We start from the raw sequence: 26,669 nt of genomic DNA, 5'->3' as shown, positions 1-26,669 counted from the left end.
TAAACAAAAGCGCTCTCCCTTACCTTTTTGTAATTCCCCTCCACGTCCAGAGGGCATTCCTGGCTGATGACGTCATCTATCCCATCACCGTACAGATTCATCCTTAACTTCTCAGGATCTCACTTAAGAACAGCCTCCCACGAATCCCGACAGGGACAGGCTCGAGTGCCACTTGCCAGGCCCCTGGCGACTGCTCATGCTGGCATGAAGTGTGGCAGCGAGCGTCTCTGCAGGCTGTCCTGCCCTTGCCCCTTGGTCCCACAGACACGCCCCACTGGCCCGGGCTGGGTCCTGCCTCTGTACAGGGCAGCTGCCTCGCTGGGGCTCCCTGCTCCTGACAAGGCTTCCCACCATCTGCGGCCACCTTCCCCAAGTGCCCCTGCCGAGCCCCCTTCCCAGCACCTTTCCGGTTTCCAGCCAGGGAAGAGGGTCACTCCATGCCGCTTCCCCAGCCCGGTGTCAACTGGAGCTCTGGAAGGCAAGCTAGCACTCCTGCTCTGAGTGGGGTGGGTTGTGGGATAAAAATAGATGCACAAACTCCCAGCTGCTCAGACTTCCCTGGTTGAGTGGCAAGACGGGTGTCCCACAGCAGAACAGCAGCAGCGTCGGCCAATGGCTGACCAGTGAGGCAGGGTCTGCTTCTCTTTTTGTTTGTCCTTTCCCCATAACTGACCTATCGCCACATCAGATGTAAAAGTTTCATTTTCTGGTAGGAGCCCCAGCACAAAACCCAAATTGATTCCAACACAGAGAAGGACCCCTCTGTCCCAGAAGCAGCGCTTTGTTCTACTAACACAGGCAAGAGAAAAAGACCCCTCGACTTTTCTTTAAACTTCAGCCAGTGGCGGCCCTTCCCACAAAAGCAAAAGCTCCTTTCTGGTCTCTCCCTACCCTTTTCCCAGGGCTTCTGTTTTGTTCATGGGCTTCACATACAGCAAGGAGGGAGAAAGGCCCACAGCTGGAGGATGTTTTGACGCACCAAGCAGACAAACAGAAGCGCGCCCATGCCGCGCTCGCACACACACACACACACACACACACATGCACACACACTCATCTCCATCAATCACTACTGCCACAGGCTAAAAATAATACTTCTTCCCTGCTTTAGAAAAAAGTCTGCAGGAGAAACAGGGCAGGGAAAGAATTCAGAAGCCTCCACTTAGCAACACCCCGACATGCTCACACAGAAAGCAGTGGAGGTACTAGGCCATCACTTTTCCAAACTGGATTCTCTGTTTTTGCAGTGCTGGGGATGGAATCCAGGGCTTGGCACATGCTAGGCAAGAGCTCTGCCACTGACCCCACGCCAGCTGCTCCTGAGCAGCTGCAACTCGCTAAGGACAGAGTTCGAAGAGCACAGGAGTAAAGGTGCCGCAGGGCCACCTTTTCTGTCAGAGCTGTTAATGATGTGCCCACCTTCCACGATCTATGTATCTTTCCATAAGTTTTCTTGATTTCAGTTTGTGTAACTCTCATGGCATGAACACGACCCGTTGTGGTTTACAGCACAGCAGACACTCTTCTCTGCAGCTCTGATCCAAAGCTAACCTCCCTTCCTGTCTCCCAGTTCCCTTCAGAGAGGACAACAGTCAAGCCCAGCTCACTGGAGTCCCTCACCTCTGTCATTTGAGACCACAGCAAAGTGCCCCTCATCTAAGCGTTGGATGTGACATCTCAACTGGGCAGAAAGATTGGGTGTTCCAACCAGGTGCCAAGGTTATGTCTCTATACAGCAAAAGGATGGAGTAAAACTTGGTAAAATTCAGTCTATCAAGAAGGGTAGCGTGGGGTGAGCGCCTTCCCTACTGGCCGCAGGTGGTATGAAGGAGTGTTCTCCACAAATGCCCATGGAAGCGGGGTGCCCCTCATTTCTGCCATTTGTTCATGCTGTGCCTTGCACTGGGTGTCCTGTCCATCCTGGCACCTAGAGCATTTGAAGTGTTGGCTAAGGGGCAGGTTCTCATCCTGCTGGGGTGGCAGCACAGCTCCAGAGGCAAAGCTCGGCCTGAGCTCTCACTGGGCTCTGACAGCAGCTGGGATCCTTGGGCCAAGAGCAGCAGCACCCACAGGAAACACTACTCAGTCCACCGGCACAGGCCCCATGGGTGATGGAGGGTTCCTGGGCACTTAAGCAAGGCCTGTGTCATCAGAAGCTCTGTCTGCTGTAATAGGGTGCAAAAGAAGGACATCTGTGTACTGGAGGGCAATCTGACCTGATGAGAGTACAGGGCTTCCGCAGGAGGTGGCTCTGGATCTGGAAGCAGCAGGAGCCTGAGTAGGTGGCAGAAGGTGGGAGGCTTCCTGGCAGAGGCATCCATCCAGGAATGGAACCCCAGCAACCAAGGCACCAGAGCCAGGGCTACAGGGCCCAGACCCTGGAGAGGCCTGAGGTCCAGCAGGGGGGTCTGGAGTTAACCCTAGGAACACTGTGTGTGCTTCTCCCCACACAGAACTGCTGGAGGAGGGAAGTGTGCCTGGGAGCTTTTAAGCCAAAGGGACCCTTTGACCCAGACTTGTGCTTGCAAGTCAACAATACTTCCAAGCTGTCTCTCAGAGGTCACTTACAGGAATCTGGCCTTTCGAAGGCTGCCAGGCTTTGAGGTTGTGGGCAAGGATCTTCTCTGAAGACACCAGAAAATGGAAGACAACAACTCTGTCTTCTAACAGGGCTTCAGCCAAAATGCCAGCATGGGCCTAGTGCCTGTTACCAAGTGGCTCTGTGAGGGAGAATCCACAACGGCAAAGCAACGCGAGAGTCTTCACGGGCAGCAGAACCACAAACCTGCACCAGCCCCCAGTCCCTTCTCTCCCAGTCACAGGGGTCAGGGCACAGCGGGTCCAAACACGCTCACACGGGGTTGTCCAGCTCTTGAGAGTGGCAAAACCCCCTTTCTAGTGGCAAAATCCCCCCCTTTCTTCCAAGTCATCTCCTTGGAAGAGAAATGTACAAGGACCGACTGTATTTCCACATTCTGGTAAGAAGCAGTTGGAAAATGGTGGCACAGGGCTCGAGGGTGCCCCGGACAGCCCTGGATGTGCCTGTTATTCATAACTGCCTTGCTTGTACAGAAAGGTACTCTGCCAGGGGACCGGCCAACCCTCCCAGGATGATACAGGTGGAAAAACTCACAAGAAAAGGGGGTAGCCTGCCCCCATGCCACCCAGGGGAAAAGTGCAGCTGATGGTGGGGGAGGCATGAGGTGAGAAACCTCAGAGCTACCCATGTCTGCAAAGCCTCCTTCCTAGGCAGTGTCATTACCCAGGCAGGCACACCCATCCTTGACATAAGCCCTGAGACGCAGAGAGGACAAAGAGGAAGGTCCCTGACCTCAGGGAGCTTACACAGAGCCAAGGAGGCAGAATCAGGCAGTCAAATAAAATATGCTCCAGGCTAGGTGTTGACAAATGGATGTGTGAGAGCAAGGCCAAGACAGAACTTCGGAGCTGGAGGTTCACAGAGGAAGTCCAGAGACAGCCTCCCCAAGAAGTGGCACTGGAGTCAGGCCTGGAGACAGGGGTGGGACTGCCAGGCTGAACACAGGACGGCCAGCTGAATGACGGACAAGCTTCAGGACTAGTGTATGCCAACACTGCAGGTGATCTGCTGCATTGGTGGCCCTGTACCGGCACACTGGGCAGAAGGCCCAGGGAAGGCAGGGCTGACCCCAAAGGCAAGCAAGCTGAGCAGGAGCTCAGAGACAGTTCCTGCAGCCCTGTGAAGGTCGGGGCTTGTACTCCAAGTAGGACAACAAACTTTTGAAAAATTATGCTACGTGCAACATGATCTGACTTAGGTTTTAAAGGCTTATTCTGGTATTGTGTTGAAAATAGATTCAGGGGAGGGGGACAAGGGGGTGATGGCAGTCATAAAGTTACACCTCTATACATATGTGCCAAAATGTGCATGTAATTGGGGGAGAATGCTCGCTGAAGCCTCATTCAGGGACTCTCCATCAAAGATTTCTCCAGAAATCTTAGTATGTATACTTAAAGAAGGAAAGGAATCAGTTCTCCAAATAAATTTTATTAACTCATGAGAAATGCTATACTAAGGAATTTGCCTTAAGCCCTGCATTATCATGCTTCAAAGATAAAGGAGCCCTCATCCCAGAAGGGGAAGATTTTGAAAAATTTCAAGCTGTCCCTATCACCAGAGATGAGACCAGATGGAGCTAAGGACTAGGGAAACCACCTTTGCTGATCCAGTTGCTTGGCTCAGCGGGGCTCTAGACCCGAGGCTTCTGGCTGGATGGGGACTTGGCTTCAAGGTTAATGCTTTTGCTTTCACAGAGCAGGGTATCATGGAGGGCTTTTCAAAAGCGCACACACCCAGCCATTTCCTGCAACCCTATGGTGATACAGTCTATTCACTACCATCACCCCCCAAAACCACCCAACTCTCCTACAGCAATAAACACTTGAAACTACCAAACACACCATATCTTTGCCACACACTGCAGGTCATGTGTAACAAAACCAATGTGTCTTCCTTTGGAAGAGCAGTAGGCTAACATAACCCTCTCCAGATGACATTGATGACACTTGACCAATGCTCCACCCTACAAAAACAATAATTTCACTTTCAGCTCATTGAAAAGATACTCAGAGAATAATCTTATATTAGCTTGGTCTGCAAAACATAAATTGTATCCCTTCTCTGAAAACACAGAAGAAAAGAGATTTTAGTTGCTACAGTAATTTAATAATGAGCAACAGCAGCCACACATCTGCCACTGGATGAGGCTCTATGTGGAAACCAGGTCTCTGACTCTCCAGAGCTAGACTATATCTGTGTGGTGTGGGGGCTATTTTCTCAATATCTCTGCTCCAGGCCCTCACCGTCTATGGCCATACCACCCTGAATGCGCCTGATGTCAATATCTCTGCCCCGTTGGCATGGAAAAGAATTTCTGTGAACCACAAATCTTGAGTCCCTAAGTGTCCTATAAAACGAAGATACTATAAAACAAGCTAATAATTATAAAAATTTCAATTATGAGGCAGAGAAAGAGTAAGTGAGTATGTTTTATAGGCATGCTTTACTTGCCTAAGGCAATCTGGCCTGTGTTCTGTTCAGCCAGCATAGGTTTACCACTGCGAAATTTGACCTCATGAGAAAACACCTGCCTGTCTCAGGTGACCCACCTCACACAGAGAAGAGGCCTTGCTGGGTTAGGCACTGGTCTCTAGAGCTTCTGAACTTGCTCAACAGAGTGATGGCCAGCAGTAACTCCCCAGGACCTGCCCTGATCTCCTGTGGCTGGAAAGGTCAGTTTCTCTGAGACACCTTTTCTGTTTACAGCAAGCACACTTTTGATGCTGCCCCCACAGTCCACCATGCAGAAGGCAGCACCCTGAACTGACTCCTGGAAACTGTCTTGGTGTTTAATTCATAACTCCAGACAGCAGATCAGCAGGAAAGAGTAATAGGCATTGTTTAAGATTTTTCTACGTGTAGTTTTAATGCACAGCGCACCCTGATTCCCACTAACCATTTAGTCCAGTGCACTGGTAAAAATAAGTTCATAAACACACAAGTACCCAAAACGCCAAGCGCTTGCTGGCTAATTTTTTTTTTTTTTTTAATTTCTAAGATCAACTATTGACTTTCTATTTGCGTAATTTTCTTAAGAGAAAATTCCAAAAATTTGAGGAGGAGAAATTCACATCCTACCTAATAAGCAAAATCACATTCTTCAATGTTACCGATGTGAAATTCGAACCCGATCTCCCTCTAAATCCCCTTAAATGCAATCGCAGCTCAAAGCTGGGGGCCCCTCTTATTTGCACAGGCAGAACGTGCGCAGCATCAACACCTCAGAAGGATGGATTCACCGAGCTTCGCAGGCCAAGGCAGCAGAGCTATCTGCCCATCCCTCCCCGGAAACCCCCACTGCGATTCAGATGCTGCCCACGATGGAGGCCCAGCCAGCGGAGGATGGCCAGCCCTGAATCCGAGCAGAGGCACCTGCTGCGCGGGAGGCTGAAGGAGGCCTCTGCAGAAGCCCAGTCCTCGGCACGGCTCGCGCTCACCTGGTACGCGCAGCTCTCCTGATGGACCATCTCGGCGCATCCTAGGGCGCAGCCCCACAGCAGCGCGGCGCGGCGAGGCTGCGGGCAGGCGCGGGGCAGCGCGGGCAGCGCCCGGGAAGATGGATGCTGCCGCTGAGCAACCTGCGCAGCCGCCCAGTGCGGGCGGGGCTGGAGGGAGGGCGGGCACAGCCCCGCGCCACCAGCCAATGGCACCGCGGCACGGAGGGCCGCCGGGCCGCGCGACCTGCGGGTGCCGGCGAAGGCGGTGACCGAGTGGGCAGGCCCGGCCGCGCCGAAGGCCTGGCCGCGGGAGGGGCGGCGGCCGATGGTGCGCGGGGAGCCGGGGCCTGCGCGCCCTCCGGCTGCCGTCCCTCCAAGGCAGGAGGGCTGGAACTTTCAACAGGCTAAAGGACCCGAGAGCGGCGTTTTCAGGGTTGGGTTTTGAAATATTCGTCAACTTTGCAACTAAAGGGAGGGCCTTCGCTCTTCAAAACACTGTATTTTGTGATGTTTTGGAGTCTCCATTTATTCTCGACTTTTTGCTTTTAAGGCAAATAGAATTAAGATGGCATAATTCCCCCTTTTTTTTAGGGAGAGAGCTTATTAAAATATTAGTATAATTTATTCATTTCATGCAGGTGTTTGTTGCTAAAAGGCTTTGTACGTATGTGTCTCCCAGTCTGCGACTCTAACCTGGGCACTCCAGATGCAGCAGTAGGGCCCTAGAAGCCCACCACCCCACCAGTAGGTCAGCTCTGGACTTGTAGACCATAATAAAGGAACATCAGTGAGCCACCTGTGTCTGGGAAAACCCCCCGGGGGCCAATTTCTGAGTGACTTCAAGGGCCCTGTTAGGCCTTTAGGAAATGCAAATTCTTCACCACAACTTAATGACAGAAAATTAAGGGAGAAAAATTTCCTCATCCACATTCCTTAGTCGCCACAGGTGACTCCTAATTTCCCTGAGCACATAAGTGACACTCAATAAAAAGGTGACTGAATTTTAAGTCACCAAATTAAACAAATCAGAAGGGCTATTATTTTAAGCCACTTTAATACCCTTCCATCTCCTCAAAAGCTCTTCCTCCAAACTAGTAACCAGTCTCCATTGTGCTACTTGATAGGGAGAACAGCCCCAGTTGGCCTGAGACTCAAAGCCAACGTTTTAAGTTCCCACAGGAGACTCTTCTGAGGAATCCTGAGTTCGTTAGGGAGGTTTAGTTGTGGTTTTAAAATTTTCTGACAACAGTTTCTTGGAAAGAGGAAAAACTCTATTTTTATAAGTACTTTTAACTTTTGTTATTTGAGGCTCAAACAAGAGAAAAGTTCAACCCATTAATTCCACTCCACTATTGTGCATGCTGCCTACTCCTGTGGGCTTTCCCGGAGGTGGTGGGAGAGGTGGCTGCAACGCCAGGGCCTAGGGGAAGGACAGGCCTGCGGAAGCCCCCAGCCTCCTCCCTGGGGCCCAGAGAGAGGCAGGTCACATACAAGGCACCGAACCACAGTGACAGCTTGGCGCATGAAGCAGAAGCCAGGGCAGGCACTGAGCCTTGGGCAGTGAGGGGTGCAGAAAGAGGACAGAAGCATCCCAGTGGAAGGAGACAACACACCCCACCCCAAGCGCCATCCTGCCACTGGGCCATCCACACAGCTGAGACAGACTCCCCTGTGCAGATCTTGGCCACCCAAGCAACACCAGCAAAGGTGCTGGGCCCTGGGTACAGCAAGGGAGGTGGCCAAAGGGAAGGAGCCTGGAGCATAACAGGTGGGCTGGGTCAGCAGGCTCCTCCTAGGGACAGCGCTGCCTTCAAAGGTGCCAGTGTTTCATATGCCAACTTCTCCAAATCTGGGAACCTCTGGGCTCAGCAGCATGCTCCCAAGTGACAGCCGCTTGCTGGTCTCTGCTCTCTTCTGGAAACACGAAGGGGCTAGATATATTACATAAGCTCCTGCAGACATTTATCATGTGTGGTTAAAAAAGTCCACACACGATCTTGATCTTCACAGTTGTTGCTCCATAAATAGGGTCGGTGACTCAGAGTGGCTCTGGGGAGGGCGGATTTCTGACAACTGCATCCAAATCCTGTCAAAAAACCTCCTGAGAGATACAAACAAGTCGGAAAAAGGAATAGATGAAGCAGGCTTCTCTTTACAGTCATTCGTTGGAAAGGACTTTCTGTTATAATTTGGATTATGATTTGGCAGTGAAAAAAAAAAAACTTTAAACAAACCCCAGCTGTCACAAGAACACATGAGCTGGAACAATTTGCCAAACGATATTAATATTTGTTGTTTTTGACTAAAACACATTGACAAACTTTTAATTTTAGACACAGTCTGCGTAGCCCTGAGATCCTTTCCTGGTGGTCCTTATACTTCCCTTTCCATTCAAGTGCTCTTTTCCTATTTAGCTGGAACCTCGAGAGGTCACTGAACCAACACTTTTCCTCTCCAAATGTGCAAAATGAGGCCTGAGAGAGCTGGGACATGCCCACCACCAACAGAACAGCATCCAAGTATGGAAAGCAAGCAGCAGACACGATTTTCTGGATGAGTGCCCAACGAGTGTGCGCCACATCCATCAGCTCTGCCATGGCCTGCCACAGCAGGGCACAGCAAGTAGGGCCAGTGGGGCCAGAGCAAGTGGAGCTTCATGAAGGGTGGGACCTCATGAGGGGCCCCTGCCTGTCCTGCCACCAGGGGAAGACACAGCAAGCAGGGAAGCAGCCCTCCCGGTCTGCACAAAGACAAATGCTGAATGGGGGCTCTCTGGACTTGAGATATAACCCGTTTCCACGGAGCCAAGCAGGCTGGCTTTCAAATCAACCTACCACACAGTCAGAGCGAGGCCACAGCGAGGTTTTACCAGAATCTAGATTAGAGTCATGTTTTACAGGAAGAAAGATGAGAGTATTTCAGTTGAAACGTTGTTCCTGTTTCTACCATAATACAAACGACTGTGTCTTTAAACCTCCTTTTTTTTTTTTTTTTTCAATTAGGTAATTAGTAGCAACATAATGAAGGGGTGTTTTTTTTTTTTTTTACATTAAATATAGGGTAAAAAATCATATCAGCGGCCCTTCCAAGCTTAGTTTCAGAAGTGAATGACTGGGGTCAGGAGCTGACCTGGAAGGGGTATGGGAAACTTCCTGGCCCAGGCCATGTGAGCTGATTAGGTGTTTGGCTTACCCAGGTGTATAAACCTGTCAAAACTCACTGCATAAAATATTTTAAATTTGTGGATTTCATTATATATAACATTCACCTTTAAGGGATAGAAAAAGCCAGTTACCCAAATTTGAACTCCATCCACCTAACGTTGTGCAGGCTGAAGTCTTCAGGGGACATTTGTATGTTTAAGCTCAACCTAAATTCATCAAATAAATTGGTGGGAAGCAGAGTGACAGGCCGAGGAGAGCCGTGGCAGAGCAGGCCCTAAGGCCTCGCCTGCAGTCCAGGTGGCACGTGACTGGCACTTGTGAAGAAATTTGAACTTCCGCACAATCACTAAGAGATGCTGGGAAACACGATGTTCCTGACCCAGAGAACAAGTCAGTGTCACCATGCAAATACCCATAAGCTGCTTGTCAGAAGCGCAGAGAGCAAGGGATGGTTTACATGGCTCTACGCTGTGCTACTTCACGGAGCAACAAGAGAAAAGAAGTAGTGAGATCAGGGAACACGAGTCTTCTGACTGCCCCCAAAGAAGAGTGAGCTGCTGTTGCGGCCAGGTACACGCGGTGTGGCCTGACAGGGGCTCTGGCAGGGCTTCCTGCACAGCGCTTCCCCGTGTCCTCTGGATTCTCAGGACCTGGTGGGAACAAGGTCTAGATGCTCCTGCAAGCTGCCCCTGCCCTCCCAGGATTGGTGAGGCACAGTGGCTGCTGAAGGAGCCTCATGGCTCTCAGGGTCCTGCGCTTGCTCAGGGGAGCCCAGGAAGAGCACTGGGGCCAACAAGACATGGTGGTCTGCTGCCACTGGCTTCCCTGATGCTTCTCAATGGATCCAGAGCACGGATCGGTTTTCCTCACTGCTGACCCCGACACCTGACCTGGTGCCTGCACACTGCAGGCCCCCAACAGCAGAATGAATGAGGCCACCTCTGGGGGCCACCTGGCTTCTCTGGCCATGGTTTCCTCTCCTGCTGACCACAGGGTTGCTGCTGGCTCTGGGATGACAGCAGGATGAAGTGGAGGTGACCTCTGAGGCAGCTCGTGGGTTCCTAGCAAGGGAAGGAGGGTTTCTCTCTGTCCTAATTACAGGCAACGGCCACCATCCAGAGAGTACAGAGGCCTGCAGGAGAGAGGAGACCACGGGGATGGGAAGGAAAAGACAGGGACACATTCCAAGACACAGAGGGAAGAGCTGTGGCCCTGCTGGCCAGCATCAGGGTGGACAGGACAAGGTTGAGAGGCCTCGAGACCACTGATGGATGGAATGGGTGCCCTGGAAAGAAACAGGGACATTAGGAGAATGAGTTGGGCTGATGGAACTGAGGGTCTTCTGCACAGGGAGAACAGCCAAACCTGTAGAAGTGGACTGGTTGAGGGAGGCACTGGAGAGACTGAAGGCCATCGCTTGGGGCATGACCCCCTCTTGCCTCCCCTGGCAAAGGCCCTCACTGCAGTCCCCACGTGGAACTAAGGTTGCTAAGCTGCAGGCATTGAGATGAGAAGAGAACCCCAGGTCCCAGGGGCCCACAGGATGACTACCAGGGTCTGCAAGGGGAGGAATCGGGCAGATGGGGGCACAAGAAACTAGTCCAACACTGTTGGCTTTAAAGACAGAGGGAGAGGCTGCAGCCCAGGAGGTGGGTTGCCCATAGAGGGTGGAAAAGGCCAGGAAAGGGGTCTCTGTGGAGCCCCCGAAGGAATGTGCCCAGGGAGACATATTTCTGACTCCTGGCTTTCAGGGCTGCAATGCCATAAACTCATGTTGAGTTCGATGTGGGATGATCTGTTGCTGCACAAATAGAAACTTAACATGTGGGTGAAGGCAAGAGGGCAAGAGGTGCAAAGGAAACTGGAATTGGCACCACGGAGGCCTGGAGGGAGGGGCCTGCAGAATGCATGCTCCAACGGCTGTGGCCAGCGTAGGAGGAAAACTATGGAGCCAGAAGCTGAAGCTGTGTGGGGGTGCAAAGACCCCAGCTCCAACTTCAGAAGTGCATGTTGGGGAGGAAGCTCGGGGTGTGTGCTCAGAAGGTGAGCGCTGGAGCCGGGAGCACTTCTATTAAAGTTCATTGAGCCAGAAGCCCAGGGTGCAGTCTGAGCATGGCAGAAGCAGAGAGGCTGCTGCTGGGCTGGTGTCCCTGGGAAGACCCAAAGGTGAGGCGGGCAGGAGGGACAGAGGGAGAAGGTGAGGATGGAGGGCAGAAAATGACCACAAGGGCCGGTGCTAGAAGAGGTGGATCAGGAACGCCGGCAGTATTCATGGTGCCTTGGAGCTGAAGACACATTGAGCCACATTACAGAGAAATGTTGAGTAGGGAGAAAGTCTTGGTGCAGATGGGGGCACAGGGCATGCACTACTGACCACAGCCTGGAATGGGTCCTTGCAGGAGCTGCTGAAGTTAGGGGGCCCAGGCAGGGAGACAGACAGGGCAACCAGACAGGCCAGGCTGGTGTGGGGGAGGGAAGCTTTTCCATGAGATTCCTAAAATGTGCCAGGTGTGGGTCATGAGGAGGCAATGGCTCACCCAACATAGCAGGAGAACATGAGATGTGCTAGATTTAGAAAATGAGCAAGCGGAAGACAAGGCCAGAATCGTGGGTAGCTCCACTTGGGTAAGTTAGTACCCTGGTGTCAGGCAGATGTCCACGTGCGTGCTGAGCAGAGGAAAGAATGCAAACATGAAGAAGCACGTGCGTGGGCCACCCTTGGGTGCCTCTACACTGGCCCCAGTCCTCTGCCAAATGCAAACCCAATCCCAGCTCCGCCAGGCAAGGTGGTAGGCTTGCTGTCTGACAGAGCTGGCTGGGTGCCCCACAGGGAAGATCCAGGCAGAGGGTGCATCTGGACCAGGTGGTCCTCCATCCAGCCTCCCCCACTGCATCCTAAGTGCTTCAGCCCATCCCATCTCACCCTGGCACTTTACTGTGTGTTTTCAGCAGATTTGATGAATCGTGCCATCTGACTTCAGGGACAAAATGTGGGGCAGAGGGTGGCAGGTGCTACTGCCTCACAGACCTGGAGAGGAAGCCCCAGAGGAGGATGGTATACTAAGCCCAGGATGGGAAGCCAGGGAAAGGTAAGAACCAGACAGGTTAAACTTCCTATCCTTGTATTTATAAACCAGAAACCTACTTTTGAATCTTATAAACTATGTAAAATAATTTACTCAGAAGTTTGACTACTCTGGCCTTCATTACACTTAAGTTTCATTACCTCAGGTTACATTAAAAAGTTTCCTAAGAAAATTACTAGTATGGTTGTCACTTATTTTCTTTTTTGAAGTATTAGAATCTGCTTTTAAACTGTAACCTATATACAAAAATACTCATGTCTCTCTACACACAAGATGAGGGGAGAGTGCCTGCGCTCCTAACTGTGACTGTCCCAGCAAGACACCCTCCCCTGAGCACTGCCCTTCACCTCACTGCTGACCCCTGGGCTGGACAAGAGGCTGTGCCAGTGGAGTGCCATCCACAGTGCCACCTACTCTCATAGGCAGCTCAGATCCCTTCTCCCATGCACATGCACAGGAGGCCTGCAGCTTTCAGGAAGGCAAGAACAGGGCTGCACCCCAGCCCAGGAAATGATAGCTTCAATATCCTAAGGCTTGAAAAGCCACCTGGCAGGATGAATTAAATATGCAACTGACCCAAAAGGAGATGGAGAGAAATACTTCACATGGACCAATACAGGACAAAGTCACTCCATGACGGGGAATGTCACATTCTTCTCACACAGCCTCAAAGGCCAGTTTTTCTCCCGCCGACGATCTCTGAATTGCATCTGTATTGAGAACTCTATTTCCAATTTTATTTTCTGGGGATTGAGGATGAGGTGTTCAGCAGCTCAGTAAAATGAGTGCAAATTAGTCTAAAAACTCCTGCAATGCTGGGTGGCTACAGACAGTTTGCAACCTGCTGCATCAGCCGTGACCTCGCGGTGCCTGCAGAGCAGACAGGCTGCCCAGGTATGTGCTCATCACACCTGGTCCTCCGCCTCCCCCATGCTGCTTCCTGCCCTGTGTGCACTAACATTCACATGATGCAGGAAATTAGCAACTGAGGTACGGGCAATCTGGCTGACATCTACCTGGTCTCATCCCCAGTTTAGGTCACGTTTAAGGACCATTACTTCTAGTCTCCACTTCCCAGCCTGGAAAGTCAGAGAAAGCAATGATGAAAAAGTATAAATCTGCCAGAATTAACTCAAGATTTTCCCAACAGAGTTAAGGGGGGCCAAGCCCAAAGTGTGTGTGGGGGGGGGAGTGAGAAGGGGCAGGTCTCCCTGCGGGTCACCTGGAATACCTGGTCCACTAGAATGAGTGCATCCAGCTAAGCTGATTCTCCAGTCCTGGAGGAAGGGTGGCAGGTCAGAGCCAGGTGTCCCTTGTGGGGAAGGGGACAGACCCTACTGTCGAGGAAGGCGACCTCTAGTGGACAACTGTGTTCCCTACTAGGTCCAGGGAGCAGGATAAAAAAGAGAACAAAGTTAACAATGAGACCCACCATCTGACATTTCAGTGACCTTTTAAATAACAATTGTGACTTAAGCACCTAAGTCAGTGACTTTAGTAATGGCACAGCTTGCACTAATGCTAGTAAGTCCACAGTTGCAGTCCAGGCCCTCTTTGATGGTTCTGGAGTCAGAACCTGGACCAGTAATCAAGGAGCTGGTCTGGGCTTGGCTGTGCATCTCAGCAGGGATGTTCCCGGAGCTCCTTCTTACTGATGGACCTCTAGTCCTAGACTATACAAGGGCAGGTGTGTGTGTGGTAGAGGGTTTAAACCCAGGGGCACTTTCCCACTGAGTGCATCCATCCTAAGCCCTTTTTATACTGTGAGACAGTCTTGCTAAGCTGCCCAGGCCAGCCTTGAACTCATGATCCTCCTGCCTCAGCCTCCTGGGTAGCTTGAATTCCAGGGGTGCACCACGGCTCCAGGCTAAAATGGGTTGATTTACAAAGGCCTCCACCCTTTTTAGGCTGTTAGATGGTACATCAGTCAGTCACCTTTTCATCTCTGTGACCAAACACCTGACAAGGACTACTGGGAGTAGGAAAAGTTTATTTGGTGCTCATAATTTCCAGAGGGTCAGACCATGGCCAGTGCTCAGGAAAGGCAGAGGAGGAAAGCTGCTCAGCTCATGAGCCAGGAAGTAGAGAGATGGCAGAGCCAGGGACAGATGTAGTTCAAGGCTGTTCCCCAGTGATGGCTTCCTCCAGTAGCCCCACCTGTCTGAAGTAACCACCCAGCAGCCCATGCACAGAATCAGTCCATCGGGTGGCTTAATCCACTGATAAGGTCAGGCTCCCATAATCTAATCACTTCACCTCTGAACATTCTGTATTGTGAGCTTTTCGGGGACACCTCATATCCAAACTGCAAGAGATGTCTTTCCTTTTAAGTGAGTTTTCCAAATCAGCAACATAAAATTAATATCACAGATATAGTATATGAGCATTGGGTGAGTCAGCAACGCAAGACCAGACTTCAATCCCAGGTCTTCTGGGCAGCGACCTAAGGAAGGCGGAGGTGGGGCTGTGTCTTTTTGCACTGATCATGAAAACATTTCAAATGCTGAACACACTGGATCACTAGCTTGTGAAAATATAGTCTATCATGAAAGTCTAGTTTCAAAAAGCTTTATTTCTGATGGAAAGAGGGAAAGGAATTGGGGACCACATCTTTCCTGTTCATCAACTGATGACACTTTTTCCTGGTGCGTCACTGGGATGCAGCACAGAAATCGGTGGAACGAGAGTAACTCATGGTTGAACTGTGACGTAACCTCTAAGGAACTGTCAAGACTCACTGACGTTCCCCAGATCTTCTTTCTTATATGGGAGCAGTGTTGAAAGCCTCTTGGTGATCCTGGGGTCGGCTCCTAAGAGCTGGGTTCCTTGGGCTCTAAAAGGACAAGAGGTGGCAACAGCACTATTTCACAATCTTTCTATCCCCAGCTCCTTGAGGACATGTACAGATTATTTTAATGGCTGAAATAACAAGTGCTAGTCTAAAAAGTTTTCTCAAGTATAATAAAAGTGCCAGAAAAAGTTAATGATCCCATGAACTTGCTTCATCTAAAAGCTATAGAACTAGGAAAGTTTCTCCGCTTCCAAAAGCAAATTCTATCAGAGTCTGAGCCATTGGTCAGGGCATGACCTGCTCCAGGGTGACGGGTTGGACCCAGGAGGGAGGCTGGCACTGCCTGGGCTGCCCATGACCCCGCCTCCTGGAACCCTCTAGCTCAAGCCAGCCTTTGTGAAGAGCAAAGCCAGCCTTCACCCACGGCATGTCCCTTGTTGAGAGCACTCAGGCTTTTTCAAGTTTGCTAGGGCTGCCACCAGAGAAGGTGGGGGTCTTTTGGGTCCACGAGAAACCTGCCCTACCCCACTGTCTCCTCCATCACTCTCGGTGACACCCAAGGAAATGTTAAACAACCAAGGGCTGGTTGTTTTCTCTCTTAACATTCCATCAAAGAAAAGCCCCAAATGAGCAGGATTCCTTACTGCAGAACACCCATGTCTCCTCCGGCTGTCTCTTCCCCACGTGGCATGAGGACTGGGGGCCAGCCCAGCTCTGCAGAGCAGGAGAGCCCTGCACAGACAGCGGAGGCTGCTGTGCTTGTTCCAAGGCTTCTAAAATCAAATTCACTGTCCAAAGGACCTTGTGATTCCCTTACCAGGGCTGTCACTACCAGGGAAAGCAGAAGGCAGTTTAAATTTGTAGAATACCATTTGGAAGTAAACTGAAGCCACTTGCTCCCCTGGCTGCCCTGATAGGATGATGCTGGTGGCCTCATGCTTCTTGACAACAACCCAAAGGGTCATAAGCATTAAGGGCTCACAGCCTCACCCTTTGTGAACTGAAGATACTTCTGAAAACACAGTCAGGTGGCAGCACATCTTGGTTCAAACCTCCGGGGTTGTTTCCAATTCCACTGCGTTTGGAACCCCAAGTCCCTGGCAGACCTACTGCTCTACCCCCACATGCCCTCAGCCCCTCTCAGAACCTCGCTCCCTGTTGTGGTTTGGGTCTCAGATGTCCCAAGGGCCATGTGTTGAAGGCTTGGTCCCCAGCCTGAGGAAGCTGGGAAGTGGGGCAGCCCCTAGGAGGTGGGGACACTGGGACTGCAGCCCCTCCCCCTCTCTGCTTCCCAGGCTCCAGGAGGTGAGCAGCCTCCTCTGCCACATGCTCCCACCATGAGGAATTGTCAAAGCCAAATGACCAGAGACTTCTGAAGCCATGAGCCGGAATAACCCTTTCTACCTAGTAGGCTGATTTTCTCAGGAATTCTGTCACTGGGAAGGAAACATTGCTAAGCTTGGGATGCAGGTGGCCTGGGAGTTTCCTGGGCCACCCAAGTCTGTTGCTGCTCAGGCCTTGGTACAACTTGTCCTTCAGCTGGATGCCATCCCCTTTGTTGGAGTCACTTTAAGAGCCAGAGGCCTTTCCTCGGTCTCCATGCTCAGTAAGCTCTGCTACCTTCCCTTAGCACATGGTGCTTCCTTCTCAGTCCTCTGCACAAGTGTGACTGCTCACTAGCTCCCGGGATGTATGATGTTGGTGTCCTCCCTAGACAGGATGCTCCTGGGGTCCAGTGGATTCTGTCTACCACAGTATACATGGCCTCTCACATGTGGTAGGCATCTGAGCAAATGTGTGAAGGAAGAAATGAACAAAATTTTCAGACGTTCTCTCACCTCAGAGCCTCGGGTCCTGTGATCAGCCGTGATTAACGTGACTGACACTGTGGCCAAGCTGGCCAAGTGGCACCTGCTCACCTCAGGAATGGCAGAGCCCACCTGGGAGCCCAGGGTCTCTGAAGCTCCTCTCTCCTCGCTGTGAGCTGGCTGTGGCAGGCTCCGAGGGGAGGTGGCTGGACAGAGGATGAGCAGCCCCATTGACGGCTTCAAGCCTCCCCCTTCCTAAGCTGCAGGAACCAGAGGACCACCCCAGTTCAACTCCAAATTAGCAAGAAGGAAAAAAATATATAGCATAGTGTTTTGCTTCTCCCTTCTCAATTTGCCATTTATGAGATGAAGTTTTAGTTCCGGGAGGTAGGTTGGCAAAATTAGCAAATGATCCGATGTTGCCAACTTGTGAATTCTAAAAAAAAAAAAAAAAAAGCCGAAGTGTAAAAAGTCAGAATTTTTAAAGAATGGTGAAGTTTCCCAACTATTCTTCTAATCAAAAGAACAGGATGCCAAATGACCAGCAGGAAGACAGCTGGGCTTGTAAGAGATGGGTATCTTTAAATTGGCCTGCCTACTACAAGGTAAACTGGAAAAAAAAGGAATTAAAAAAAAAAAAAGGAATGAAAAAGAGATGTTTCCTTTTCTTAGAGGGCAGCAAGCAAATCAAAGTGATCAGTAAAACCAAGAAACAACCTACAATTTAGCTGTGGCTTTCCATGAAGTTCTGTAGCATCTGACAAAGGCTCAGGAGTGCGGCTGAGTCTCCCCTTCAAAGGCACAGTCCAGTGCAGCCACAGCCTTGGTGGCCCCCACTGACGACTCCTACAGGCAGTGCACCTGCCTTGCTATCTGCCCAGGTTACAGGTGACTCCTGGCTCTGGCCCTGTGCACAGTAACAGCAGGTCTGGCAGGCTGACCAGAAAGCCCCGTGCTCTCCTTCAGCCGTGGCCACCAAGGGCTGGACAGTGACACCTACGTGGGCCCTGAGCTCTGCCCAGGGTGAGTGGAGTGAGGCCCAAGGACCATGTGTCCACATCAAGAATGATGCTCCTGGTATGCTCTGCCTGCCCTGCCCATATCACCACCCACTTCACTCCAAGGAGCTGGGTATACACACTGGGGGAAGTAGATATCCCCTACAAAAGGGGGTAAGGAACAGCCTCAGGAAGAGGCCACCTCTGCCCAGCATGGATGCTAATCCACCACCCTTCACCTGAGGCTGGGACAGCTTTCAGATCTCCACTTACTAGTCAGAGAAGATGATCACAAGTGAGGCACCCTTCCAAAAGTGACATGGGCTCTTCATATGCGAAAATGTGACTGACAACCAGGAGTCATGAAGTTTTAGGTGCACTCAATTATTTTCTTGTTTACAAATAACATGGTTGACGTGTTTTCCATTATTTTCAAAATACTTTTCCCCTCTGAATGTTAATGCATGGATGGGACAATGAGCCACCTGTCGGCCCCGTGGTCATATTTATGGGTTATTTGTTTTTAGGGGTGGGAATGAGCATAGAGCTAGCTACCTAGGCAAGTGGAAGGCCCTTATTCAAACATTATTAAGAATTTCAGGATGAAGACTGGGCGGAGCTCAGGGATAGAGCACAAGCTTAGCATGCGCAAGGCCCTGGGTCTGATCCCCAGCCCTGAAAAAAACAAACCAAGACAAACAAGAATTTCAGGCGGAAACAGCAGGACATGAAACAGAGTGGGTTCCTCAAGCCTGTAGAGGTCACCTTCTTGAAACCATGTCTGCTGATTTGAGCCTGTAAATCCCTCCTTCTTCCTTTCTGCCCATTTTCCCTGCTCCCAGGGTTAAACTGCGACTTGCCATTACCAACACTTCCGTCCTCTGCAGTGACACTCAGAGCATCTTGCGCTCCAGCAACTGGTCCTGTCATCCCACCCACTCTCTTCATTAGCCACTGCTGACGACCCAACTGCACCAGGCTGTGTGCCACGGGCACGGTGGCTTTTGCACCCCACTGCCATTGTGCCCTGGTTCCTCTGCACCTCTGAGTGCCACCAACACCTCTGGAGCCATGTCACCTGTCCCAGCACTTCCTGCTTACCTAGTTAGACCCCATGGATAGATTCAGCTCTGTGCCACTCTGTGCCTGGGGGAAAACATACAGTGGCACTGAGGAGCCTTGTGTTAAATCCATGACCATGAAACCTTGAGGGGGCTCTTGGCACCCTGATTCCCCATCCCCAGGCCACTCAGCCCCCCATCTCCCAGATGGCCACCAAAGCCCTCCAAGAGGCAACTCCCTCTCCCTTTTGTTCTCCTGAGCACCTCCAATCAGGCTTTTGCTCCAGCATGCAATGGAAGGGGCTGCGCATTCCCAAGTCCCAAGATCAGCCCCGCAGGGCTGGCTCCCGAGGCCTCTGGCTCCTGCTGGCTCTCTTCCTGGCACAGCCTGTCCCTGCTGTCCTCCTCAGTCCTCCCTTTAGCTCACAGGAGCCGGCGTCTAGCGTGTCAGCCCCTAGCTGCACACAGCTGTCAAAATTAAATAAAGCCCAGACTGTTCCTCTGCCCGGGTCACGTGAGTGCCCAACAGCCTCGTGGGCTAGGCCTTCTGCACTGGACAAAATGCTTCCACCATCAGAAAGTCCTCCTGGACAGCACTCCACCAGAACGCCCAGGCCAGTTGCTGGAGGCCTGTGGCCAACCTTCAGTGCATCCAGCACTGGCCCTCACCACCCCGCCACTGCCCTCTGCTCAGAACCATCGCCTCCCACCAGCAAAGGTTTCACCCACACCCCCTGTTGCTGCCTCCCACCCTCCGCCTGGGTCTACTCTGTATAAGTTGCTAGAACAGTTCTGAAAGAGGGTCTGAGCCCACCACTTCTCAGGCCTGCTGGAACCCTGTGGTGGCCCCATCTCAAAGCAGAAGGGAAGCTCTGTGGAGGGCCAGCTGGGACCACTTCCATGTGACCCGCTCTTCCAGTGCTCGCTCAGTCCCTGGAGGACACTCTCTGCCAGTCCTTGGTGGAGTGGAGCCCTCCCTCCCCAGGGCCCTGCCCTCTTTGCTCGCTGCTGTTGACTTGCTCACATGCCCAGATGCTGCCCAGATGCTGCCCCACAGTGAGAGCTCCCTGATCACCGACTCTGGTGAGGCAGAATCCCTCCCCCACACCTCCCCTACCCCCAAACTTGCTCCTGTAACATTAGCCACGTTTTAAATGCCACAGCAGTGTCTGTCTACTATTTAACTCAGAGTCACAGCAGTTCCAGAAGCATTTGCATGGCACTTCCCACGTACAGGTGACCCAGGCCTGCGCTCTCCTCCTGTCATCCGTTTCCTCAGTGTCCAGTGACTTTGCCTTGGTCACTGCCCCCTGCCACAGTGTAAACTTCTTTTTATTGCAGACAGAATGAAAGTTAAAGATTTTTTTTAAAAAAATATTTTTTAGCTGCTGATGGACCTTTATTTTATTTATTAGTATGTGGTGCTGAGACTCGAACCCAGTGCTTCCTGCATGCTAGGCAAGCACGCTACCACTGAGCCACAACACCAGCCCCAAGATTTTTTTTTAAGAATATTTTTAGTTGTAGATGAACACAATGACTTTATTTTGTTTATTTATTTTTTATGTGGTGCCGAGGAGCGAACCCAGTGTGAGGCAAGCGCTCCACCACCGAGCCATAACCCCAGCCCCAAAGTTAAAGATTTTTGAACATTCTCTACTGAAGAACTCATGGGAAGAAACTGTAATGCTCCATATTTTTTGCTGGCATCTAAGGCCGTGAAGGTGGCCATCAATACACTGCAATTTCACACCGGGTTCTGCTGCTCCTTCACAGGGGACAATCACCTTGAACTACACAACTGACCTCGGGGCTGCCCTCTGGGGCCCACAGAAGTCTTCTGGCAGAGTGTCCATCTGGAGTCTGGTCAGAGCTGGGAATGGCCACCTACAGGGTCGCCAGGAAAGTGACCCTGCAAACCAGGACAGCACCGTTCAATCCCAACCAAGACCACGGGGTCAGGGCAACACTCCCAGCACCTGACTCTGGGCCATCACTGAGGTAGGAGCAGGGCACAGCCCCACCTCAGTGTCACCCCACCTGTAGAGCAGTCTGGAGGCCCCCATAAGCCTGCAGTAGAAAGCAGAGTCAGATCCTAGACAGACCACAGGGGCCCCTGTGAGGGTCCATCGAAGACCACCACTGATTATCACCAGGTAGCTCCAGGCCCTGAAAATCCCTTGGTGAAAGCCACTGTGCCAAAAGCCTTCTCCAGGGACTGCTGGGGTGGGTCTCCATGGAGCCACTGGTGGCCAGAACACAAGGGGACGATAAGTAGAAAGAGCTGAGCTTTCCACCTAGTGGTGGTGATCAGCGCTGTCCTCTGCTCTTTTGGTTATTGTTTGTTTGTTTGTTTTTGCAGACAGTGGATAGATATGGATTAGGGAGGGTGGAGGGTTTTAAAAATATGTCCATAAACTCTTTTTGGGGGGTGCAGGGGATGGGTACCGGGGATTGAACTCAGGGACACTCAACCACTGAGCCCCGTCCCCAGCTCTATTTTCAATTTTATTTAGAGACAGGGTCTTACTGGGTTACTTAGTGCCTGGCCATTGCTGAGGCTGGGTTTGAACTTGTGATCCTCCTGCCTCAGCCTCCGGAGCTGCTGGAATTACAGGTGTGCACCACTGGACCCAGCCTGTCCATAAACTCTTTGACAATCTTCCCTGGATGGGGTGGAGCCTAATCCCTTCCCCTTGAGTAAGGGCTGGACCTGGTGACCTCACAGAGTAGAAACAAGAAGTGCCATGTCAGGTCACATGAAGGCCTAAGGAGAGGGCGATGGAGAAGAGCTGAGGCCCAGCCTCCAGCCTCATAGGAGCATCCTCTGGGGAGAGGGTCCTCCAGCCCCTAGCCCCCACACGACTGCAGCCCTCATGGACATGCCGCCTGTAGCGTCAAGAGAGGACTGGAGCCAGAACCACCTGCTTGGCAGCTTTGGGATTCCTGACCATCAGATATCGGAGCCAAGAGACTCTGTTGGGCGGAGCCGAAGCACACTACTCTAAAGCAATGAATAATTAAGACAGTGAGCACTGCATAGTTAAGCTTCTGTCGTCTGAAGATAAAGAAGCTGGCGCACATAATTCTGTTCATGTACATAAATCCAGGGTCGTCAGAGGGGAAAAGGGCCTATGGTGTGATGCAGATGGACAGGGCCTCCCATGGCCACAGCTGACCCCCTGTGCAACCCTCCGCAGGCTACTTGGCTTCTCCATGCTTGGTTCGTGTGCAGAGTGGCAGGAGGGTGTGAGCAGGAGGGCAGGCCCTTGGCAAGGCTCCTGGCACAATGACAGATGGCTGGGCAGCAGCAGGAACTCCCTGTCCAGGTCCCTCCAAGGCCCTGCTGAGGCTAGTGGATGCTGGCCCTGGGAGCCTCAGCAGCGCTCTTCTGAGGCTCCAGCTCACCCTTCCTGAGAAGAAATAAAACTGAGGTACTTAGAAACCCTCTGAGAGGTGGGGGCAGAGGCTGAGGGCCAAGGGTCAGGAGGCCTATAAGCTCAGAGGCTTCTGCACTATTCCAAGCACTTCCAGGTTAGCTTTGAATCTTAGAGGTTGCTGTCCCCACTTTAAATGAGATTAGCTGTCATCTGCAGCTTTTTGTCCCTAAAACTCCTCCCTAGAACATCAGTATTAGGAATGGTGTTCTGACAGGGGCTGTGTGACTGGAGCATCAGGGAGGATCAAAGCCCTCTTTGCTTGGTGGCACCCCAGGATGGGGGTGCCACAGGGCAGCTGCTCCCCAGGTCTGGCCTGAGTGGGCACAGTACAGGGGGCATTGCAAGCCCTCCTCTGCTGACCACCATCACAGGGCTGTCTAGCCCGGGGTCCACATCCAGCTTGGCTCAGCCACGGCTGCTGTGGGTCTGCCTCACCAGAGGACAAGTGGGGACTGTGAGTTTATTTCACATCTGGGCTCTTGGATGGTGGCACACTGCAGGTGAAAAGAAAACCTGAAACAAGGAGGGCAATGGGCAGAGTCCTGGAAATGTTTCCCGAGGTCACTCAAAACAGGCTTAAAGCTGTGACAGTCCGAATCTGGCCCACGCTCAGAACTGTCACAAAGCAGAAAGGGATTTACAGGAGGTGGCCTGTCACACTCCAATCCTCCTCTACCACCATAACAAGCGCCAGGGAAATGCAGCGTGGACCCAGCTGCCATCGGGGCACCTGGTCGGCAAACCCGATTAACCAGTAAAAGGAACTACGAGGGAAACACGCCCAGTGGTGGGTGTCAAAAATGCCAAGCAGAGGGGCAGCCCTGGGTGAGCACCTGGAGCAGCCACACCAGTCTGGGGAAGCTCCTTAACCCACTTAGCACTGGCAGTGACCTTCTCTGGCTGGAACCAGGTTGCTTTGCACCTGAGGTTTTAGGTGAGCCGCAGTGGCTTTCTCTTGGGACCCCAGCAGCCAGCGTGGCCAGACTTTCTGGAGAAGGTGACACTGAGCCGAGTTCAAGGATGAGTAGAAATGGACAGGCAAAGGACAGGGCAGAGAAAACCAGCTGGGCAGAGGGAGTGAAGCTGGGGACAGCAAGCATGGCATCCAGCAGGTGGCGCTTGGTAGAGTGCAAGGAGGTGGCCAGGGATAAGGCCAGAGGTCAGCAAGCCCATGGGACAGAGGGCCCATGATGCCAAACTAAGGAAGCCACCAAGGGGTCTGAGAAGGGGACATACTTAGAAAGGTGGGCGGATGATGGGAGGATAAAGGGTGTGGACCAGAAGGGAGATGGGGTGGGAGGAGATGAGAGAAGTGTCTACACCTGGGCACCATGGGAGGGAGTGAAGTCTTCAAGAATGAAGGGGCCGTGCCTGAGGCTGCTGTGACCGGCAGGGAGCGGGAGTGTGAGCGTAGCCTTGGAGTCAGTTTTGACCACGGCACTGAGCCAGGTTAAATAATTTGTTTTCCACCAAAAGCTTCAAAAGCTAAAATACTATGTCAGTTAAATGTACCTGTGGCTGAAAACACAGAGGCAGCCCTGATCCACCTTCTGCTTTGTTCTCAGCTGGCAACCGGGGGCATTTTTTCACCCACTGTTCTGTCCTCACCTGGTGGCCACTCCATGTCCAGGACACCTCAGCCTCGTCCAGCCTGATGCAGAGGGCGCATGGGACGTCTGTGCTTCTCACAAGTCTAAAAGTTTGAGAGTTTTCCTCAGAAAGGACACAAGGCTTGGATACAAGGTTTGTAGGTATCTTGGAGTAAATTACACAACCACAAGTGCGTTGACACCCGTCATTGAGAACTTCGGCTTATCACTGAGCTGTTCTTAATTTAAGGTCAGAGCAATGCAGACCACTGATCAGCGGTGATGACAGCCATTTAAAGTTCATTAAATGTCTATTATGTGATGGACCAGGGTTGCTCAGCACAGCTTCATCAGGACACGGGCCTGTTAGATGCTCCTGGGGTGTCAGGAGTAGGAGAGATCTTCCAGATGGGCTAAGGTAAGATGATCTGAATTGCATCCAGTAAAGAAATGCATTTGACTTATGGAGCCCAGTGCTGCCTCGAACTAACTGGCCACAGGGACCTCTTATCTCAAGACACTAGTGACCGGTCCCTAAAATTAGGATGACTTCAATGTTCAGAACAGCTTTCCCTCAAATGAAGCTCTAAAATCATCAAGTTGGCAAGGGGGACCTAAATCAGATCTCTCTTTGCAACTTCAGGGCCCTATTTGCAGGACCCCAGATACAAGGGGCCATAAACATTAAAGGCCAAGGCTGACATCCGGGACACACTCACTTTACCAAGGGCATATCACAGTCCTCACGGGTGTTCTCAATGGCAACACCCGGGGCCCAGGGCCGGCTAAGGCTTGCTGGGGTGTCCACCAGGACTGACCTCCCATCCTGACCTTCAAAGACCCCAGCATTGGCGCCTTTTTTCCATCCTCTATAGAACACTCTTCCCACCCACAGGAGGAATTGTGGCCCCCCAGGCCTTTGTTCATAGGATTTCTGCTGTCTAGAACCTTACAGGCCACTGGGGACAGGAAGCAGAAGCTCGGGCAGACTCAGAAGTGGGAAGTTAATAAACTCATAAAGTCCCAAGGGTGTATCTGCTGAAAGTCCCTAACATAGTGACTTTAAAATCGGGGAACAAAGGAAGTGCAACACTTGCACACAGAAAACTATACAATGTCTCTGAAAGAAACTGCAGATCTGAAGAGATGGACTGGAAGACTATTATTAAGGGCACTTCTCCTTCAAAGTGACCAATACATTCAATGCAATTCCTATAAAAATTCCAACAGGTGTTTGGGCAGAAATTCAAACTGATTTTAAAATGTATATGAAAGTATAAAGGACCCAGAAAAAACAAAACTGTTTGGAAAAAGAACTAAGGCAGGAAAATCATACTTTCCAACCCCAAAATGAATCACTACAAAGCCATCTTCATGAGGATAGCCTATGGCCAGACGGAGTGTAGAGGTGTCAGTCAACGGGACAGAGCTGAGAGTCTGAGACAGACTTTACTTTTACAGTCCACTAATTTTGGCAAAGGTGCCAAGGTAGCCTGTAGGGTCAGGACAGTCCTCTTAGTAGACAGGACTGGAACAGCTGTGTACACACATGCAAAGGGGGGTTTCAGAACCTCGCCACGTAAACCTACACTCAAAATGGGCCATGTACCCAATACAAAGGTTAGTACCATAAAATTTGTAAGAAGAGCAAACAGAAGATACCTGCAACCTTGGATTAGACAAGAGGCATGATCCCTGAAAGAAAAAGCTGAGAAAATGGACTTCATCAAAATGTGCCTCAGAAAACATGTATAAGAAAATAAGAAGCAGGATGTAGCTCAGTGGCAAAGCATTTGCCTTGCATTCGCAAAGTCCTGGGTTCGAACCCCAGTTCCAAAAAAAAAAAAAAAAGGACAAAAAAAAAAAAGAAGCAGGTGGGGTCTGGAGGATGTGCCCAGGTGTGCAGCTTCTGGATGAGGGCGTTTACCAGGACCGAAGACCACTCGGAAATCAAGAGGAAGACGGACGGTCCAGAAAAGATGCTCAACATCCTTAGTTACAGGGAGGTGAATTTTGAAACCACAGTGAAATGCCACCTCAGGCCCACTGGGATGGTGGGATCAGAAAGACAAATCACCACTGGTGAGGATACAGAAAAACAGGAGCCTCTGTCCTGCTGGCGGGGATGCAAGACTGTGCAGCCACTGCTGAGCAGTTTGGAGGTGTCAGGAAATGAGAGAGAAATCCATCACAGGACCCTGTGATTCCTACCTGAAAGAAATGAAAATGTATGACAGCATCGTGTGCAAAGTCTGAGAGTGGGAGCAACCCATGTGCCCATCGACTGGGTGGTGAACCTGATGTGGTGGAGCCAGATGGGAAACATTACTCAGCCATAGGCCGAAACCCCTTACTGGAACATGCACAGTATGCAGGAATGTCTAAAGTACCTGGGTAAGCAAAAGAAGCCCTATGCAAGATGACATATGATAATCCCACTTCATGTCCAGAAAATGAATATCTATAGAGACAGAGGGCAGACCAGTGGGAGACGACTGACCACCAAAGGGCAGGAGGGGCATCTGGGGGTGATAGAAAGCCTCTAAGTTTGGATTGTCATGTTTGCATAATTTTGTATGTTTACTGAAAAATCACTGAGTTGCACCATTCAAACAGGTAAATTTTGTGGTCTGTAACTCTATCTCAATGAACTTGTTTAAAATATTACAGAGCTTCCTTTCCCCACATAATGAGTG

The 26,669-nt window shown here is 51.3% G+C and overlaps 1 protein-coding gene across 5 annotated transcripts in view; it reads right to left on the bottom strand.

Moving 5' to 3' along the window:
* Positions 1 to 26,669, bottom strand: part of Schip1 (schwannomin interacting protein 1) — a 118,681-nt gene that overhangs the window by 35,913 nt on the left and 56,099 nt on the right. For 2 of the 5 annotated variants that reach the window (XM_076867145.2, XM_076867142.2), the window contains exon 1: positions 24 to 462. The exons of 2 other annotated variants lie outside the window; for them this stretch is intronic. In XM_076867145.2, the coding sequence (XP_076723260.2) occupies positions 24 to 76 (53 nt within the window). In that variant the 5' untranslated portion in view covers positions 77 to 462. Of the gene's footprint in view, positions 1 to 23; positions 463 to 6,036; positions 6,157 to 26,669 lie in introns of those variants that run through there. One more of the 5 variants, XM_076867144.2, reaches the window with a different exon arrangement.

Source organism: Callospermophilus lateralis, chromosome 10 (assembly GCF_048772815.1).
Source record: "Callospermophilus lateralis isolate mCalLat2 chromosome 10, mCalLat2.hap1, whole genome shotgun sequence".
Lineage (NCBI taxonomy): Eukaryota > Metazoa > Chordata > Mammalia > Rodentia > Sciuridae > Callospermophilus > Callospermophilus lateralis.
Note: the sequence above shows the minus strand (reverse complement) of the source record. Positions and strands in the feature narration are given on the sequence as shown.